General features: G+C 51.8%; 1 protein-coding gene and 1 pseudogene across 1 annotated transcript; one reads left to right on the top strand and one right to left on the bottom strand.

Annotated features, from left to right (window-relative positions):
- The window catches only part of LOC142403584 (scavenger receptor cysteine-rich type 1 protein M130-like), a 30,234-nt pseudogene extending 28,679 nt beyond the window's left edge, over positions 1–1,555 (top strand).
- Positions 1,556–1,946: 391 nt separating this feature from the next.
- LOC142403583 (olfactory receptor 14A16-like) lies at positions 1,947–2,882 on the bottom strand. Its single transcript, XM_075489828.1, has one exon. It carries the CDS (start codon positions 2,880–2,882, stop codon positions 1,947–1,949), a length of 936 nt encoding a protein of 311 aa, XP_075345943.1.
- Positions 2,883–18,364: the final 15,482 nt, after the last annotated feature.

Here is an 18,364-nt window from a genome sequence, read left to right as displayed (position 1 = left end):
TGCCCATGGGAAGTAGTGAATGAATTCCTTGCTTCGCTTTGCTCGCACGCGCGGCTTTTGCGTTCCCTATTAAACTGTCCTTATCTCAACCCACGAGTGTTCTCACTTTTACTCTTCCGATTCTCTTCCCCATCCCACCGCGGGGGGAGTGAGCGAGCGGCTGCGTGGTGCTCTAGTTGCCGTCTGGGGCTAAACCACGACAGAAACTCACCAAGTTTTACAAGGAGAAGTGGCCAGTCCTGCAGCCAGGACAGAATAATCCCATGTATCAGGGTAAGCCTGGAGCTGACCAGCTGAGGACTGACCCTGAGGAGAAGGTCATAGTCACTTCAGGGGATGCTACAGAGGCCAGTGCAGCATGCTGACCACGAATAAGGCAAGCTGCATGTGGGGCTGAATTAGGAGGAACATGGCCACCCAGGCAAGGGGAGTTACCTCCCTCCTTGACTCAGCAGGGGTGTGGCCACATCTGAAATAATCTATGCTGGTGTGGGTCTCCATGTTCTGCAGGGGTGGGGAGAAGCTGGAGAAGGTTCAGAGGACGTCTGCTAAGGCAGAGTTAAGGGGCTGAACACATGACTTGTGTGGAGAGACTGAGGGGCTTGGGATTCTTTTGCCTTGTGACATAGAGGCTCAGGGCAATGTCAGAGTAGCCTGCAGCTGCTTGAAGGCTGCTTTCAGAGAGGATGAAGCTTTTCTTTGTAGAGGAAACAGCATGAGAAAGGAAAGAGTTAGAGCCTGAGCTTGGGCATGATCAAAAATGAAATGTCACTTGAAGGGTAGTGCTGTGGTGCAACTGGTCACCGAGGGCAGTAAGGGGTGTGTGTCTGTGATGAGCCAATGGCTTTGTGTTTCAAAGACCTCAGTACAGGTAGGAATATGTGAGGGTGAGAGCAAGGTGGGGAAGTTAGGATAGTGTGTCTACAGCCTGCAGGGAACAGGCACAGGCGTGGGACAGTGTAGGACATCCTGTGGCAGAGATGGCTGGCAACGCTATCTGAACAAGAACTGTTTTAGACAGAGAGATAGGAAGGGGTAGTTATAATCACAGTTAAGGAGCTGATTAAGGAGTTAATCTGACTTCTGAAAGATGGGGCAAGTTTCTAGTTTCCTGAAGCTCAAAGCAACAACCTGGTAGTTGGGAAGTATCTGAATGAACAAAAAGCAAGGCGAGGAGGAAAACTCTCCCCAGCACAAGACTGCTGGCCCAGAGGCTCCTCAGGCTACTCCTGCTGCCCCTGCGACAGAACAGCCTGCCCCGAGCTGCTGCATGCAGAAATAAGTTTCTCTTTGTGATTTCACCCCACCATAAGCACAGAGTTGCTTCTTTGTTCTTCTCTAGGGATTTCCCCATCCCCAGGGCGCGTTTCGCAAGGCAGTGTGTCCATGCTGGCCTAGCCAGCCATTCCTTCCCGTCCCTGTGCTCCCTGCAGGGCCCTGAGCTGGCTGTGCTGCTCTGCAGGGCAAGTGGGCGGTGGTGCCTGGAACCCACAAGGAGACAATCCCAGGCAGACCCCTGCTGATCATTCAGCACCTCCTGGGGCACTGGGCATGAAGGCTCAGCCCAGGCCCATTCCCTAACCCATGGCCCTATGCCCTCCTGCCCTCAGCCCATGGAGACCTTGAGCACAGCAGTACAGCTTTGTAAGTGCAAGTTTCTTCAGCCTGTCCTTCACTTCAGTTTTGCAAGAAGAGCCCAACCTCCAGACACCGGCACTGAGGAAATCCCCTTTTATTGCAGAGAAGTGACACGGGAGGCCAGCTGTACCGTAGTACCAGACACACGTACAGAGTCCTCTGGGTCAGACCGGCTGGGTTCATGCCCCTGGAGAAGTGCTGTGGAGGCAGACATTCCTGGATAAACTTGGTTATCCCAGATAAAATACCCAAAGCACAGGAGGTTCCCGAGGTACATCGGAAATCACTTGTGAAGAGACATGTGTAGCTTATTGCTGCTGACAGAAAAATAATTGAATCAATTTCTTCAGTGCGTCTTTGAGCTCCTTGTTCCTCATGCTGTAGATGAGGGGGTTCACTGCTGGAGGTAGCACCAAGTACAGAACTGCCACCAAGAGGTCCAGAGCTGATGAAAAGATGGAGGGGGGCTTCAGGTAGGCAAACATGGCAGTGATCAAAAACAGGGAGACCACGGCCATGTGAGGAAGGCACATGGAAAACGCTTTGTGCCGTCCATGCTTAGAAGGGATCCTCAGCACGGACCTGAAGATCTGCACATAAGACAGCACAATGAAAGCAAAACACCCTGAAGCTAAAGAAAAACCAAACAGGAGAAGTCCAGATTTCCTGAGGTAGGAGTGCAAGCAGGAGATCTTGAGGATCTGGGGGATTTCACAGAAGACCTGGTTCACCTCATTGCCTTGGCAGAGTAGTATTGAAAATGTATTGGCAGTGTGCAGCAGAGCATAGAGAAACCCACTGCCCCAGGCAGCTGCTGCCATGTGGACACAAGCGCTGCTGCCCAGGAGGGTCCTGTAGTGCAGGGGTTTGCAGATGGCAATGTAGCGGTCATAGGCCATGACAGTGAGAAGACAATACTCCCCTACCATCAAGAACAGAAAGAAAAAGACCTGTGCAGCACATCCTGTGTAGGAGATGGCCCTGGTGTCCCACAGGGAATTGGCCATGGCTTTGGGGACAGTGGTGGAGATGGAGCCCAGGTCAAGGAGGGAGAGATTGAGGAGGAAGAAGTACATGGGGGTGTGGAGGTGGTGGTCGCAGGCTACGACGGTGATGATGAGACCGTTGCCAGGGAGGGCAGCCAGGTAGATGCCCAGGAAGAGCCAGAAGTGCAAGAGCTGCAGCTCCCGTGTGTCTGCGAATGCCAGGAGGAGGAACTCTGTGATGGAGCTGGCATTGGGCATTAGCTTTCTCTGGGTATGGGGCACTGTCCAAGGAGGGAAAGACAGTGACAAGTTAGAGTAGACTTCTCAGAGCAAAATCACAGCCATTTTTCTTGGACCCCTCCCAGCTACACACCCACCCTTTCCATTTTCTAGGAGACCTTCAGCTCTCTGGCTTGAGCTCTGGTTGGTGCCAGCCGAGTGTGCCGTGGGGAGCAGGGCCTTTGCCCACTGGCTGCCGAGGAGTCAGCCCTGCTCTGCAGCAGTGGGTTCATGGGAACAGCGGGGGCAAGGGGCCAATCCTGGTGTTTGAAATTTTTCAGGTTAAACTACTCCTAACACAGAAGGGCTTGTCGGTATCTGCACTCCCAGTGCTAAGGAATGGGTATGACCGAAGGCAGTTTGAGAAGTTATTTTTAAAGCATTCCTCCATCTCACCTGTGGAATGTTCTTGGAAGTCAGAAACCCTCAGCATTTCTGCCGTAATCAGGGAGAACAGAGTGAGCCCAGCGAGGCAAGAGCATTGTCTGTGGCTTAGTGCAGAGTGAGGGGAGTTGGTCTGTCTCTGTGTTTTGTTCTCAGGTTCTCTGTGATTGCACCTTTCTGAGATGGAGGAGGATCACACTCCCATGTTACCCTGAAAATGATCAGGCACTGCTGAGAGCAGAATGATCCACTGCAGACAACCAAATGTCTTACCCTTTCTCAAGATATCAGCACCCCACTTGAGCCTAGGATACCCCTTCCTGCTCATTTCACCGACCCAACAGCATTTCCTCCATTGTAGAATCTCTGCGCTTCTCCATGAGTCTTTCAATTAACCCAGAGATGCTATGAGAAAGATTTGCATTCTGGAGGGCAGCTCACAGCTTGGAAGGACAGCCCAAGGAGAGAGAGAAATATCCTAACCATGGCATCTGATTAAGGGAGAGTCAGCTCATTCCCTAGCTCCACTGGCTGCATTGCCCACAGCCCCACAGGTTAGAGGAAAGCTGGGACACTTGTTCCCATGGACACACCTGCATGGGAGGACCCACAAGATCAGTGACTCTGCAGCTGAAACTCCCATTTCCAGAGAGCCTGACAGCAATGCCAAGAGCAGCCAGCAGAGGCAAGGAGACAGACTGGCACTCAGGAAAGATCTTCCCTTTCCGCAACTCTGCACAATACCTCCCAGATCGTGATAATGCAGGACAGTATCCCTCAGCCCGATTCACGGTCGGTGCGAAATGGGCATGTGGCAGGAGAGATGCCTGTCACCACTTCTGCTGGTCAAGTGGGCATGGAGGAGACTCCCACCCTCGACCCCACAGCAGTGAGGGCCAAGAGCTGTGCTGGGTGATAGAAGAGAGGTGAGGGGGCTTGCTCAGGGAAGGCGTCTGCGCTGCAGGGGGTGGCCAGGAGGTGCCCATACCTCCCCTGCAACAGGGTTCCCGTTAGCAGTTCCCTCCCTCCCTGCCCATGTCTCTGCTGCCTGGAGCAGTCCCTGCTGGGAGCTCTTTGTCCGCATGTCTCCTCCCTGTCGGTGCTCACAGAACCCACTCCAGCCCCTGTGCCCCCATCTCTTCCCTGCAGCTTCTCCATAAGTGCAAGGACCAAAAAAGCAGGTGAAAAACCCTGATGACACTTGAAAGGTGATGCTGGTGCTGTCTGTAGCCTCCAGAGTTGGAAACTGAAAACACAGATTCAGGAAAGTTCCTTATCTTTACAGTAATGCCTGCTTTTACCTTCCAATTGAGAAATCCCCTGCAAAATGTCCCACTGCCCACTCAGCCAACCAAGAGGAGAAAACTCAAAGGGCAGACACCTTTCTTTTCAGGTAACCCCTGTCTTGATGTCTGTCTTGAAGAGTCCTGAGGGTGATGTGGAGCTGTGAGCAGCCCTGACCCACGCAGCACCATCTTGACAGTAGAGGGACCGTGCTCTGATGGGGGCCGCTCCTTCCACCCACAGCTTCTCCTGCAGCGCTGTGCGGAGCCACCCGGGCAGGCTGAGTGCTGGCCCTAGGAGGCAGCAGAGTCCCTGCCCCAGTGCACAGCCCCCAGGGTTGCAGGAACCCTGCTCTGAAGGACAGCCCTGGACACCCTGGGCTGCACACTCACACAATCACAGCCCTGCAGCTGTCCCTGGGAGAAGGCAGCTGAGATGCCCTGTCCCTCTGATGGTGCAGCAGGGAAGCCCTGCTCTGCAGCATGTCCTCCTCTACACTAGAGAAACTGTGGAAGTCCTCCTGACTGTGGGATGTGCCAGCTTTTGGAGATCCTTCCACAAACTGCAGATACATTGCCTGTCATGCAGGTACTTACCATGTAGAGGGCTGTGAAGATTTCTCCCCCAGCGAGCTCTCAACTTTCCTCACAGCCCAGACTGCCTTTAAGCTCTCTCTGCCCTGCTCCTGTCCCCTTGGGGTCTGCAGGCTGTGCCCTCAGCCCTGCTGTGCTTTGCAGAGCTGCTGCTCCTGGGCAGAGCTGTCTCTCTGCAGCTCTGCCCACTTGCCATGAGCTCCCTCTGTCCCAGGAGCCCGGCCCAGCTCAGCAGCAGAGGACCAGCCCAAGGCAACACTTTCTCTGCCCCCTCTGGGTTCCCTTGATTTGTGGCTGGGGCTCCAGAGGCACCTACTGTGGAACAAGCTGAAGGAATCACTGATGTTCTCATTCCCTCTCCCAGCTGGGAGAGACGCTTCTTTCCAGCAGGGGCATTTCTCCTATCAGGAAAAGAGCTGGGCATGAGACTCACCTTTCCATGTCCCATCATTAGCAGCGTATGCAGACAGTGGCGGAGAGGAATCTCCTTCACCCTGGTGAGGGAAAGGTTTCAGCTCAGTCAGTCGAGGCATCTCATCCTGGGCCTGTAGTCCTGGGGCTAGAAAGGGCCTCAGCTCTCTCCCATGCCTGCCACAAACCCTCAGCAGATGGGGTTCCTCTTCCTCAGTTCATGTGTGCATTTCTATGATTTTAGAAAATAGGCATCTGCATGAGAGCTACTTGTCTCGGCTCCCATGCAAATCCATGGAGATGGAGGCCAGGAGTGAGCTTCTCAGATGCGTACACCTGGTGACACTGGAAGTGTCAGAGGTGGTCCAAGATAAGTGCAGGTAACAGCAAACTCTAACGGAGCGGTTCATAGAGAAGGAACAGCATCTGGGGGCATCACCTTGGAGGCTGGTGGGGGATTCCTTTGGCCAGCACCAGATGCCCACGTGTAGGAAAACTGAGCTTTTCCCTACTCATGATGGTCAGGACAGCCTATCAAGGTAGTCAGCTGGTCAAATGGACTCATGTGCCATCAGCATATCTCAGTCCTTTTTAAAAATTTTCTCTCTCCATCAGCTGTACGTACTAGATTGCCATCAACTGTAATTGCAGTTGTCTCATGGACGTCCCTACAGTGCCTAACTAAATCCAAGGCAGCTACTCAATGGCCGAACACAGGCCTGTAGTGCTACGTAAGATGCCAGGGCTGCACAGCACAACTGCATGTGGCTGGTCAGGACAGCACAGGACCTACAGGAAAGGCATCCCTGTCCAGAGAGGGCGGGTGACTGGCACCGCAGATGGCATCTCAGACAGAGTCAGGTTCTTTTGTTCAGCGACTCTCTCGGCACTGTAGTGAGGCAAGGTCTGACCCACCTCCATCCCGAAGATGCAGGGCAGTTCATGAACAGGAAGGACATCACATCAGGATCTCCACTCATTTGCCTACTCTTAAACTCTGCTGGTTCTTCTTTCAACTGTCCTTTACTCACCCTCTTGATGATACAATCAAGGAACAGTCCAAGGATTGTCACAGTGTTCCTGGAGCACAGGATGTCCACACTCAAGGACATTTTCAGCAGCATCTGTCCTTCCTTGAGATCAGCTTCACATCCACCACAGGCCCTCCTCAGGGGCTGCAGAGACCCCACAGACAGCAAAGCCCTCTCCTGCCAGGGCTGCAGAGCCCTGGCCAGTTTCTCTCTGGCCTTGGGCATAGAGCATTTCCTCTTGCTGTACCGTTACTTTGCCATCTGCCATCCACTCCAGCATGGCTCTGTCTCAAGCAAAGCATTTGCACGCATGGGGTCTTGGGCACTTGGTCCTGTGCTGGCCTTGTTTAAGCTAGTCCCCAGTTCCATAGCTGAGGTGATGCGGCCCAAGCGTGCACCAATGCCCTCCGCCTGGGTCACAGAGAGGAGGAGTTGGAGTCCCATGTGCCATCATAGAGTTTTGACTTCAAAGGAAGAAATGGCAAGGAGTGGTGGGACAGCTCACACTGCTAGCGGTGCTGCAATGGTACATACGGGCTTCTCAGGAGAGACAGGCTGGAATGATCAGGAGGGGAATGTCCTATGCGTGCAGGAGCTTGTCATACATATGGAGCTTCTCTATGGGATGTGGAATGGGTTGGGTGAGCCCTTGTGGGTGAGGGTCAGAGAAGAGACCTGCTAGTGTGATATCATGGTGGGAGACAAAGAAAATGCAATCAAGGTAAGGAATTGGACAAAGCCTTGCTTAAGCAACCCAAGGAAGTCTCCAGATCCATGACCCCAGGGCTCACTGGGACTTGAATGACCCTGACATTCACTGGAAGGGAAGCAAAGCAGGATGCATGCTGTCCAGCAGGTGTCTGGGGTCTATTGGTAAGACCTCTTTGCGCAGATGCCAGGTAGGCAGCCAAAGGTGATGCTCACTTCATTCTGGCCTTTGCAAAAGAGGGAGTGCTGATCAGGGACGTGAAAACCAGTGTCAGCCTTGGCTGTAGTGACCAGGAGCTGCCTACAAAGCACCGTGATGGGGAGATCCCCCAAACCCTCTCTGGGAGCTCAACATGCTGGCGTGCCTCTCCAAAGTGCTCGCACGCTAATGCACACAGTATGGAGAATAAACATGAGGAGTTGTGCGTCTGTGTGCAGTTGCAGGGTTACGATCCTGGCGGGGGGCTCCCATGACTGGAATGTTGCAAAGGAGGGATAAGGGCTCTCTAGGAAGGAGAAGATGGGAAGGTGAGGGGGGAGAGTTGCCCTTCATGTGAGAGAGCAGCTGAAGTGCATGGAGCTCTGCCTGGGGGTGCAGAGGCAGCCGAGGGAGAGCTTATGGGTGAGGACTAAAGAGAGAAAAGGTAAGGCTGACACTATAGTGGCTGTCTGCTATAGGCTACCTGACCAGGAAGAATAAGTGGACCAGGCCCTCTGCCGACAGATAGGAACAGCCTGACGGTTGCAGGCCCTGGTCCTCCTGGGGGATTTCAACCACCCCAATATCTGCTGGAGGGACAACACAGCAGGACTTAAGCAGTCCAGGAGGTTCCTGGAGTGCCCTGTTGATAACCTCCTCAGCCAAGAGAGAGAGGAGCCAATGAGGAGAGGTGCTCTGCTGGATCTCCTCTTCACCCACAAGGAAGGGCTCGTTGGGGATGTGAAGGTGAAAAGAAAGCCCTGGCTGCAGTCACCATGAGATGGCGGAGTTCAGGTTCCCGAAGGCAGAGAGGAGGGTGAAAAGCAAGCTCACAACCCTGGCCTTCAGGGGAGTAGACTTTGGCCTCTTCAAAGATCTCTTTGGAAGAGTCCCGTGGGATAAGGCTCCAGAGGGAAGGGGATGGGGCCATGAAAACGGGTTAATATTCAAGGATCACCTCCTCCAAGCACAAGAGAGCTCCATCCCAATGAATATGAAGTGAAACAAAAATGCCAGGAGGCCTGTGTGGATGAACAAGGAGCTCCTGGCCAAACTCTAATACAAAGAGGAAGCTTACAGACTGTGGAAACAGAGACAGGTAACCTGGGAGAAATACAGAAACGTTGTCCGAGCATCGTGGGATGACCTTAGGAAAGCTAAAGCCCAAATGGAATGAAATCTGGCCAGGGATGTCAAAGACAGCACAAAGGGCTTCTGTAAGTACACGGGAGACAAAAGGCAGGCTAGGGAAAATGTGGGCCCATTGCTCAACGAGACGGGGGGCCTGGTTAGACAGGACATGGAAAAGGCTGAGACACTGAAGGCCGCCTTTGCCTCAGTCTTTACTAGCAAGAGTGGCCTTCAGGAATGCCAGGTCCCAGAGAGCAGGGGGAATTCTGGAGCAAGGAAGACCTGCCTTTGGTGGAAAAGGATCAGGTCAGGGAATACTTAAGCAAACTGGACATAGGTAAGTCCATGGGCCCTGATGGCATGCACCCACAAGTGCTGAGGAAACTGTCTGATGTCATTGTGAGGCTACTCTTGATAATCTTGGATGCACTGTAGTGGAAGAAGTGCCCGAAGCGTGCACTACAGCACATGGTACTCCTATCTTCAAGATAGGCAAGAAGGAGGACCCAGGGAACTACAGGATGGTCAGCCTCAGCTCGATCCCTGGGACAGTGATGGAGCAGCTATCACTGGAGAAAGATGGAGAAAACATTTCCAGGCAGACGAACGACAACAAAATCATCAGGAGGAGGCAGCATGCGTTCACCGAGGGGAAGTCATGCTTGACCAACTTGATAAACTTCTACGACAAAATGACTGGCCTGGTAGATGAGGGGACAGCAGGGGCTATTGTCCACCTGGACTTCCGTAAGATCTTTGACGCAGTCTCCCATAAGATGTACTGGCTGGATGTGCAGACAGCGGGCTGGACCTGAAACTAGCCGAGTAGCTGGGCCCAGACGTTGGTGAGCAGCATTGCAAAGTCAAGCTGGAGGCCAGTACCTAGAGGTGTGCCCCAGGGACCCTGAAAGGAGGGTCCAGTCCTGTTTAACATTTTCACTAATGATCTGGATGATGAGGAAGCGCGTACCTCAGCAAGTTTGCAGATGACACCAAGCTGGGCAGAGTGGCTAATATGGCAGATGGTCATGCTGCCATCCAGAGGGACCTCGAGAGGCTGGAGAAATGGGCTGGCAGGGACCTCATGAAGTTTGACAAGGACAAGTGATATGCCCTGCCCCAGGGAGGGAAAAGCCCATGCACCCAAATATGTTGGGGGCCACCCAGCTGGAAAGCAGCTCACTAGAATAGGCCCTGGGGGTCCTGGTGGGCAGCAGGTTGACTATCAACCAGCAACGTGTCCTTGCTGCAAAAAAGGCGAATGGTATCCTGGGCTGCATCAGGCAAATTACTGCCAGCAGGTCAAGGGAGTGCTGTGTGCTGTCCGCACCTGGAGTGCTGTGTCCAGTTCTGGGTTCTGCAGTACAAGAGAGGCATGGGCATAATGTAGACAGTCCAGCAAAGGGCCACAAAGTTGATGAAGGGACTGGAGCACCTAGGGACTGGAGCATCTCACCCATGAGAAAAGGCTGAGAGAGCTGAAACAGTTTAGCCTGGAGAAGAGAAGGCTCAGAGGGGATCTTAATAATGTCTATCAATACCTGAAAGGAGGGTGCAAAGAGGATGGAGCCTCCTTTCAGTGGTGCCCAGTGACAGGAAAAGAGAAAATGGGCACAAACTGAAACACAGGAGGTACCCTTTGAACATCAGGAAACACTTTTTCACTGTGAGGGTGACTAAGCACTGGCACAGGTTGGCCAGGGAAGTTGTGAGGTCTCCATCCCTTAGAGAGATTCAAAAGCTGTCTGGACATGGTCCTGGGAAACCAGCTCTAGGTGGCCCTGCTTGAGCATGGAGCTTGGAACAGATGAACTCCAGAGGTCCATTCCAACCTCATCCATTCTGTGATTCTGAGGAACAAGAACAGGAGGAGGAGGAGGAGGAGGAACAACTGGAGGAAAACCAACAGGAAGATAAAAAAAAAACAAAAAACAAAACCAAAATACCCAGGAGAAGGTAGAGAATGAGAAAAAAAGTAGTGGAGGAGAAAGAGAAGAGGATGAGTAGCAACATGAAGAAGAAGAGAAAGAGGAGGTTGAGAGTGAGAAGCAGGAGGAGAAAGAGAAAAAGGAAGAGGAAAAGGAGGAAGAAGAAAACCACAAACAAGAGGAACAGGAGGAGAAGGAGGAAAAACAGATGGTGGGAGAGGAGGGTGATCAGAAGGAAGAAAAGGAGAAATCGTAGCAGCACTAAAAAGAAGAACAGGAGGAGAAGAAAAAGAGCAACAAAGATAAAGTTGAGAAGGATTAAAAGGAGGAGTAAAAGGAGAAGGAGTTGGACGAACAAGAACAGCGACAGCAGAAGTATAAACAGCAGGAAGAGGAGGAAGGAGAAGGAACAGGACCAGGAAGAAAACAAAGGAGGAGGAGAAAAAAGAGAAGAATGGAGAGGAAAAAAAAAGAATGAAAGAAAGAAAGACAAAGAAGAGGAGGAACAACAACAACAGAAAAACCATAAACAACCAGAAGAGGAGGAGGAAGACTCTAAGCAAGAGGAAAAGGAGGAGGAACAACCACATCAGTAACATGAATAAGAGAAGGAAGAGGAAACAGGAGGAGAAGAAGGTGAAGTAAGCAACAGGAAGAGAAGGCAAAAGGAAGAGGAGAGGAGAAGGAAACAATAAGAAGAGGAGGAGAAGGAAACAGGAAGAGGAAGAAAATGAGGAGGGTGTAACAGGAGGAGAAGGAAGAGAAAGAGGAGAAGGCAACAGAAAGACGAGGCAACAGGAGGAGGAGGAAGAACAGCAGGAGGAGGAAAAAAAAGGCAAGAGGTGGCAACAGGAGGAGGAGGAGGACATAAAGGCAACATGAGGAAAAGGAGGCAACAGGAGTTAACAGGAGGAAAAGGAGGAGAAGGAACAGGAGGCAACAAGAGGGCGAGGCAACAAGCGTCAACTGGAGGCAACAGGAAGCAACACGAGGTAACAGGAGGACCATCCAACAGGAGGCAAGAGTGGCAACAGGAAAGGGGGAGGCAACAGGAGGCAACAGGAAGAGGAGGAAGAGGAGGAGGAGGAGAAGGCAACAGGAGGTGACAAGAGGATGATGAGAACAGGCAAAAGGAAGAGGATGGAACAGGAAGCAACAGGAGGCAACAAGAGACAAGAGGAGGAGGAAGAGGAGGAAGAGGAAACAGGAAGAGGAAGAGGAGGAACATAAGCAGTCTGAGATAGAACAGGAGGAGGAGGCAACAGGAGGAGAAGGCAGAGGAAGAGGAGAAGGCAACAGGAGGAGGAGGAGGAGGAGGAGGAGGAGGAGGAGGAGGCAATGGGAGGCAAAGGGAGGCAACAGGAAGAGGAGGAGGAAGAGAAGGCACAGGAGGAGGAGGCAACAAGGTGAGGAGAATGAGGTAAGAGAAGGAAGAGCAGGAGGAGGAAGAGGATGAGGAAGAAGAAGAAGAAAAGAGGATGAGAGGCAACAGGAGGCAGAAGGAGTCAACATGAAGAGGAGGATGGGGAGGAAGTGGCAACAGGACACAACAGGAGACAACAGGAGGAGGATGAAGGAACAGGAGACAACAGGAGGCAAGTGGAGGAGGGGGCAACCAGAGGCAGCAATAAGAGAAGGAAACAGGAGGCAACAGGAGGCAAGAAAGGGCAACAGGAGAGAAGAGGAGGTGGAGGAGGAGGAGGACACGGGAGATCAGGATGCAAGAAGAGGAGGAGGATGCAACAAAAGGAAACAGGAGAAGGAGAAAGAGGAGGAAAAGGAGGACACAAGGAGTAACAGGAGGCAAGAGGAGGAGGAGAACAAGGAGTAGGATGCAAGAGGAAGAAACAGGAGCCAAAATGAGGAGGATGAGGAGGAAGCCACAGGAGGTAACAGAAGAAACAAGAGACAAAATGAGTAGGAGGGAAAGGCAACAAGAGGGAACCAGAGGCAAGAGGAAGAGGAGGAGGAAACAGGAGTCCACACGAGGGAATAGGAGGAGGAGGCAAAGAGAGGAGGAGGAGGCAAAAGGAGCAGGAGGCAACAGGAGGAAACAGGAGGTGACAGGAGGAGGAGGGGGCAACAGGAGGCAAGAGGAGGAGGAAAAGGAGGAGGCAAGAGGAGGCCAGAGGATAAAACAGGAGAAGGAGGAGGAGTCAAGAGGTGGAGGAGGCAACAGGATGCAAAAGGAGGAGGAGGAACAAGAGACACCAGCAGGCAACAAGAGGGAACAGGAGGAGGAGGAGGAGGCAACAAAGGGCAACAGGAGAATGAGGAGGAGGAGGCAACAGAAGGAAACAGGAGGAGGAAGCAACAAGATGCAACAGGAGGATGAGGCAACAGAAGGACAGGAGACAAGAAGAGAAGGAGGAGACAAGAAGAGGAAGAGGAAGCAACAAGTGGCAAGAGAAACCAACAGGAGGAGGTGGATGAGGAGGCAAGAGGAGGAAACTAGTCAGCGGGAGGCAAGAGGAGGAGGAAGAGGAGGAGGAGAGAAGAGGATGCAAATGGAGTAGGAGGCAACAGGAGACAGTAAGAGGCAACAAGAGGAGGCGTAAACAGGAGGCAAGAGGAGGAGGAGGGAAATGGAGGCAACAGCAGGATGAGGAAAAGGAGGCAAGAGGAGGAAAGAGGAACCAAGGAGGGAGAGCAGGAAGAGGCAACAGGAGTAGGATGCAACAGGAGGCAACAGGAGGAGGAGACAGAGGCAAGAGGAGGCAATGAGAGGTGAAGGGAGAGCCAACAAGAGGAAACGGGAAGCAACTTGAGGGAGAGGCAACAGGAGGAGTCAGGAGGATACAACTGGAGGCAACAGGAGGCAAAAGCAGGCAAGAGGAGGAGGTGGCAACAGAAGGAACCAGGAGGCAATAAAAGGAGGAGGAGGAAGAGACAACAGGAGGCAACAGGAGGCAACAAGAAGAAGGGGAGGAAAAGGCAACAGGAGGCAACAAGAGGCAAAAGGAAGAGGAGGAAGAGAAGGAGGAAAGAGGAGGAGGCGGCAAAAGGAGGAAACAGGACACCGGAGGAGGAGACAACAGCAGGCAGCAGGAGGATAAGGAAACAGGAGGAGGAGGTGAAGAAGCAACAGGAGGCAACAGGAGGCAACAAGAAGAGGCTAGAGGAGTTTAGCTGGACGATCAGGTCCAGGTGTCATCGGTGGTATGGAGTCTTCCTGGCAACCAGTCACTAGCGACATCCTGAGTGCCCAGTGCTTGGGCCGACACTGTTGAACATCTTTATTATCTCCCTGTATGACGGGAGGGAGCTCACCTTCAGCTCCTTTGTGGATGATGGCAATGTGGGGGGGAGACTTTTACCTACCTCACCTACTTCACCCTGCCTTGAACGGGAGAGTTGGACAAGCAATGTTCGAGTCTCTTCCAACCTGAGTTACTCTGTCATGCAATGAGTGCTTCCCTTGGAGAGTTCACTGAAGCTAGAATAGGCAGAGGAAGGAGAAAAGACAGAGAGGCAGACGTAGGGAGATCAAATGTGCCAATATAAATACAGTCGTTCTTCTGAGCAAAGTTTCTCCCTTTGAACCATTGGTAAGAAAACTTATTTTGATAAGTGGCTGCATAAAAGTATTTCCATTCAGCAAGAGAGCATAATCAGCTTGCTAGTACAGACCCTTGGTGCTGTTAATAAAAAACTATGAAAAAAATAATGAAAAGTCATTTAAAAACTAGCAATGCTGGTAATGAAGAGTTTTTCAGCTATTATATTGAGTTCTTTCATGCTGAAGTTACAAGTTTTTCTGAAAATCTACATTCAGGGCTTGATTCAGGGATCCACACAGAGGTGGCCACTGCCCTGGGGTAGCTGAAGCACCCATGTGTCCCAAGATATATGGGAGCACTGCTGGAGCATGAGCTGGTAGGCAGGCAGAGAACCTTAGGGGTGGCGGAGGGCATCACCTGCCTCCAGCACTGCTGGGCAGGCTGAGCAAGAACCTCTCCAACACAGCAGCACATTGTGTCCCCTTGGACGCTGGCTGTGAGGTCACTTCTGACCAGCCAGCAGTGGGGAGACAGGTACTCTGAGGTCTTGAAAGCCATTACAGTGCTGTCCCCAAAAGAATGAGAGATTTGGGGAGGTCAGGGGTAGCTGGGACAAGATTTGGGGGAGGGAAGAGAGGTTTGGCCAACAGAGTTGAAAGATCTTGAAGAGGAAAGACGTGTTCGGGTAATTTTGGTGCTAATGTGACACTGACTGCGAAAACACTCACGTTGGTCATCTACCCTATTTCTAACCAGTAACCTTAAGCCCTAACCCTACCCCTAAATGGCACCCTTCACCCTGACACGAATCCACTACTCTAATCCCTAACCTCAAACCGGACCTCTAAGCCAAAGCCCCAAACCATAAACTCCTACTCTTACCCTATTTCTCACTCAAATTCCTAGCCTTTAGCCCAAACATTAAGATGCTAGCCTTGACCCTAACCCCGTCACCAGCCCTACACACAACCCAAATCCACAAAGCGCGCCCATACCCTCACACTAACTAGACACCCTCAGCAGAACACCAAAGCCTCCCCCTAAGCCCAACAGGGACAAGGCCTTTGCCCTCTTGGCTATGGCAGTTGCCTCTGCTACCGAGGCCTACCAGGAGAAACTGTCTTTGGAGGCTCTGGATTTTGTTTCATCCTCGCCTCTTCTTGGGGAGGCCGGGAAGTGCTGCACAGTTTTTTGACACTTGGCATTGCTCATCCTCACATGCCACTGCCCCCAGGAAGAGCCCTGAGCCACTCGTGAGGGACAAGATCTGCCTTCCCAGGGCCTGGGGGTCAGGGTTTGGCCTTGCTGCTTCATAAAAGAAACCAAGGCTTTTCTCAGCATTACAGCCCCCTGCGGATTGCCTTTGCCTACCTGCAATCACAGCCTCCAGTTATCTGCTCTAACGAGTCCTTGGGGAGGCTTTGTCAGTAATGGCCCTCAGTGGGGCGAATCAATGCTTCAAGGTTTTTCTTCTGGCTTTGACTTCTTGAGAGGTTTCTTCAGTCTCCTCTCAGTATCTGAGCTTCACAGACCCAGGGCCAAATACACCATGGGGCTCATTAAAATACAGAAAGCTCTAATGAGCTAGTTCTCTTCCTGTACTTTTCTTCACGCCTTCAAGACTTGTACAGCTAATTGGAACCATTTCACAGTGTTGTTAAAGAGGAAGATTTCAAAGTGCACCTAATAAAAAATATTTTTTTAAACGTTGTATTTTATTAATTTCAGTTTAAAGAAGAGGTGATAGCAGCATTCTCCCATTGATATTGATGCAGAGTGTCTCCTCAGGAAGTCTGGACAGGCAGGAAAAGCAGTCCCTTGAGGTCTGACACTCTATGGACAGCCTTGCTCCGCACCTCCCCAGCCTCACCATTTCTGTCATTGGCCACCTGGGACTTGCTTCACTTTGCCTTACCTCAGACTTCACTGACCTCTGGGAGCTGAATGTTACAGCTCCATGGCACCATCTCCCACCTCATCTCCTTAGAGAACCGGCTGCACACAGGCACACAAGGAATTTTCCTCTTTCCAAGCAAAGCAAAGTAAAGCATGATCAAGTTTCATGAACACTAAAACACACTCCTCAACCATATGCTAAGTACAAGCTGCCTCTCATGAGGCTGACTTTCTACAAGGGATAATCTTATGAGGAATGTTGTAGATCGATAGATACAAAAAGGGAGCTATAAACATAATTGAAGAGTTGGCTCTTCAAGAGAGACAATTAGGCTACTGAAAGACAGGCAAGCTTTTAGTCCCTGAAGCTCAAAGCAGCAGCATAGGTGAGAGGTATCTGAATGAAGAAAGAGTAAGGCAAGGAGAAAGCTGGAGAATCATGGCAAGGGCCTTTGTCGAGGCAGTCTGCATCTGAAAAGAGGACTTCAGAAATGGTCTTTGTGTCAGGACAGTGGAAAGTATATGATAAATGAGAGAAATGAAATACACCTTATAACAGGCAGAATAGCGGTAATGAAGTTAGAGGGGAAGATTGATATTTCTGTGGAATGTGCCTTTGGAAAGGTCATGGGATTGGGAGAGGTCTCTTGTGAGTGAGGACAAGCCTATGTTGCACCCACCTTTGAAAGAGGCCAAAAGTGCACCCCAGGGAGCCACAGGCTGTACAAGCTCACCTTGGAGGGGAGTGTGCCAGCAGTTGGAGTCCTCTTGGGTGACATTTCTGGGACCCTGAAACAGAAGAATGTGTCCACAAGCAGTCAGCATGGACTTTCAAAGGGTGAATCATGCCTCGTCAACTTGCTTGCCTTCATGACGAAGTAACTGCCTTTGTGCGTGAGGGGAGAACAGTGGATGTTGTTCACCTCAGCTTAAGCAAGGCTTGTGGCATGGTCTCCTGCAATGTTCTTGTACCCAGGTTAGGCCATTAGAGCCTGGATGGGTCAACAAACAGCTGGTTAAAACACCAGTTGGACGATGAGGCTGAGAGAGCAGTGGTGAAGGGGTCATAGCCTACCCGAAGGCCACTGGCACATCCTGGGGCATTGTGGGGCAGCACAAGGGACTCTCCTGGGCCCTGTGCAGTTTCACATGTGTGTCCATGACCCAGAGGAGGAAACTCTCACCACATTTGTCGATGACACTACACTGGAAGGACCATTCCTGTGCCTTAGCAATGTCATTCAGGAGAAACCAGACAGGCAGGAGGACTGTCCTGTCAGGAACTTCATGAACTAGAAGAAGGGCAAAGGCCAGATCCAGCACCTGGGATAGACTAACGGCTTGCAGTGGCAGTGGCTAGGGGACTGCCTGGCCAGGGACTAGCTCTGCGTAAAAGGCCCTGGTGGAGCTGGGGAACAGAGGGCAAAACACGATCCAGCAGTGATCTACACAATCCAGTGTGACCTGGTAACAAAGGCAACCAGCAGTGTCCTATAAAGAGAAGCCTCGCCAAAAGTGTGAGGGAAGAGATCGTCTGCCCCTGCTCATCCCTCGTTAGACCACCTGGACACTCCTGTGTCCACTTCTGGGCCCCCACTTCAAGTGTACTGGGTCTGGCCGGGATGGTGTTCACTTCCTTCGTAGCAGCCCCTATGGTGCTATGTGTTTGCCTTTGTGCCTCAAACAGCGTTGATAACGCACCAGTGTTTTGGCTGTTGCTGAGCAGTGGTTGCAGAGTGTCAAGGTCTTCTCTGTTTCACACTCTGCTCCCTCCCAGTGAGTAGGCTGGGAGTGGGCAAGGAGTTGGCAGGGGGACACAGCCCAGAAAGCTGACCCCAACTGACCAAAGGGATGTTCCATACCATATGATGTCATGCTCAGCAAGAAGAGCTGGGGCAGAGGAAGAAGGAGGTGGTTTTTGTCATTCAAGGTGTCTGTTAAAGGGAGGCCGGCTGGGCATCAGTCTGCTTGTGAGAGGTGGTGAGTGATTGCCCATGTGTTGCCTGTTGGTTTTGGTTTATGTTTGGCTTTATCTTTTTCTTTTGCCTGTTAAACTGTTTTTATCTCAGCCCACAAGCTGCACAGCAACTCATGCAGCAGCATTGGTAGGGACCTGACCGGCTAAGGAGTTCCCTGAGCAGAAGGGCCTGGGCACCGTAGCGGATGCCATAGGAGCCAGTGGGTCTCACAATTCCAAAGGAGAAGAAAGAGGTGCCAGTCCAGAGGAGGTCTAGCAAGATGGAGCTAGGGGCCTAAAGCATGAGGTGTAAGGAGAGTCTGAGGGAAGTGGGCCTCACTAGAGCCTGCTGAAGTGGAGGCACAGGGCAACCTAATGAGAGCCTAGAGCTACCTGGAGAGATGATGGAGCCAAGCTCGCTTCTGCAGTGGCCAACGAG

This window comes from Mycteria americana, unplaced genomic scaffold, assembly GCF_035582795.1.
Source record: "Mycteria americana isolate JAX WOST 10 ecotype Jacksonville Zoo and Gardens unplaced genomic scaffold, USCA_MyAme_1.0 Scaffold_39, whole genome shotgun sequence".
NCBI classification, from domain to species: domain Eukaryota; kingdom Metazoa; phylum Chordata; class Aves; order Ciconiiformes; family Ciconiidae; genus Mycteria; species Mycteria americana.
The sequence above is the reverse complement of the archived record's forward strand: the minus strand, read 5'-3'. Positions and strand labels throughout refer to the sequence as shown.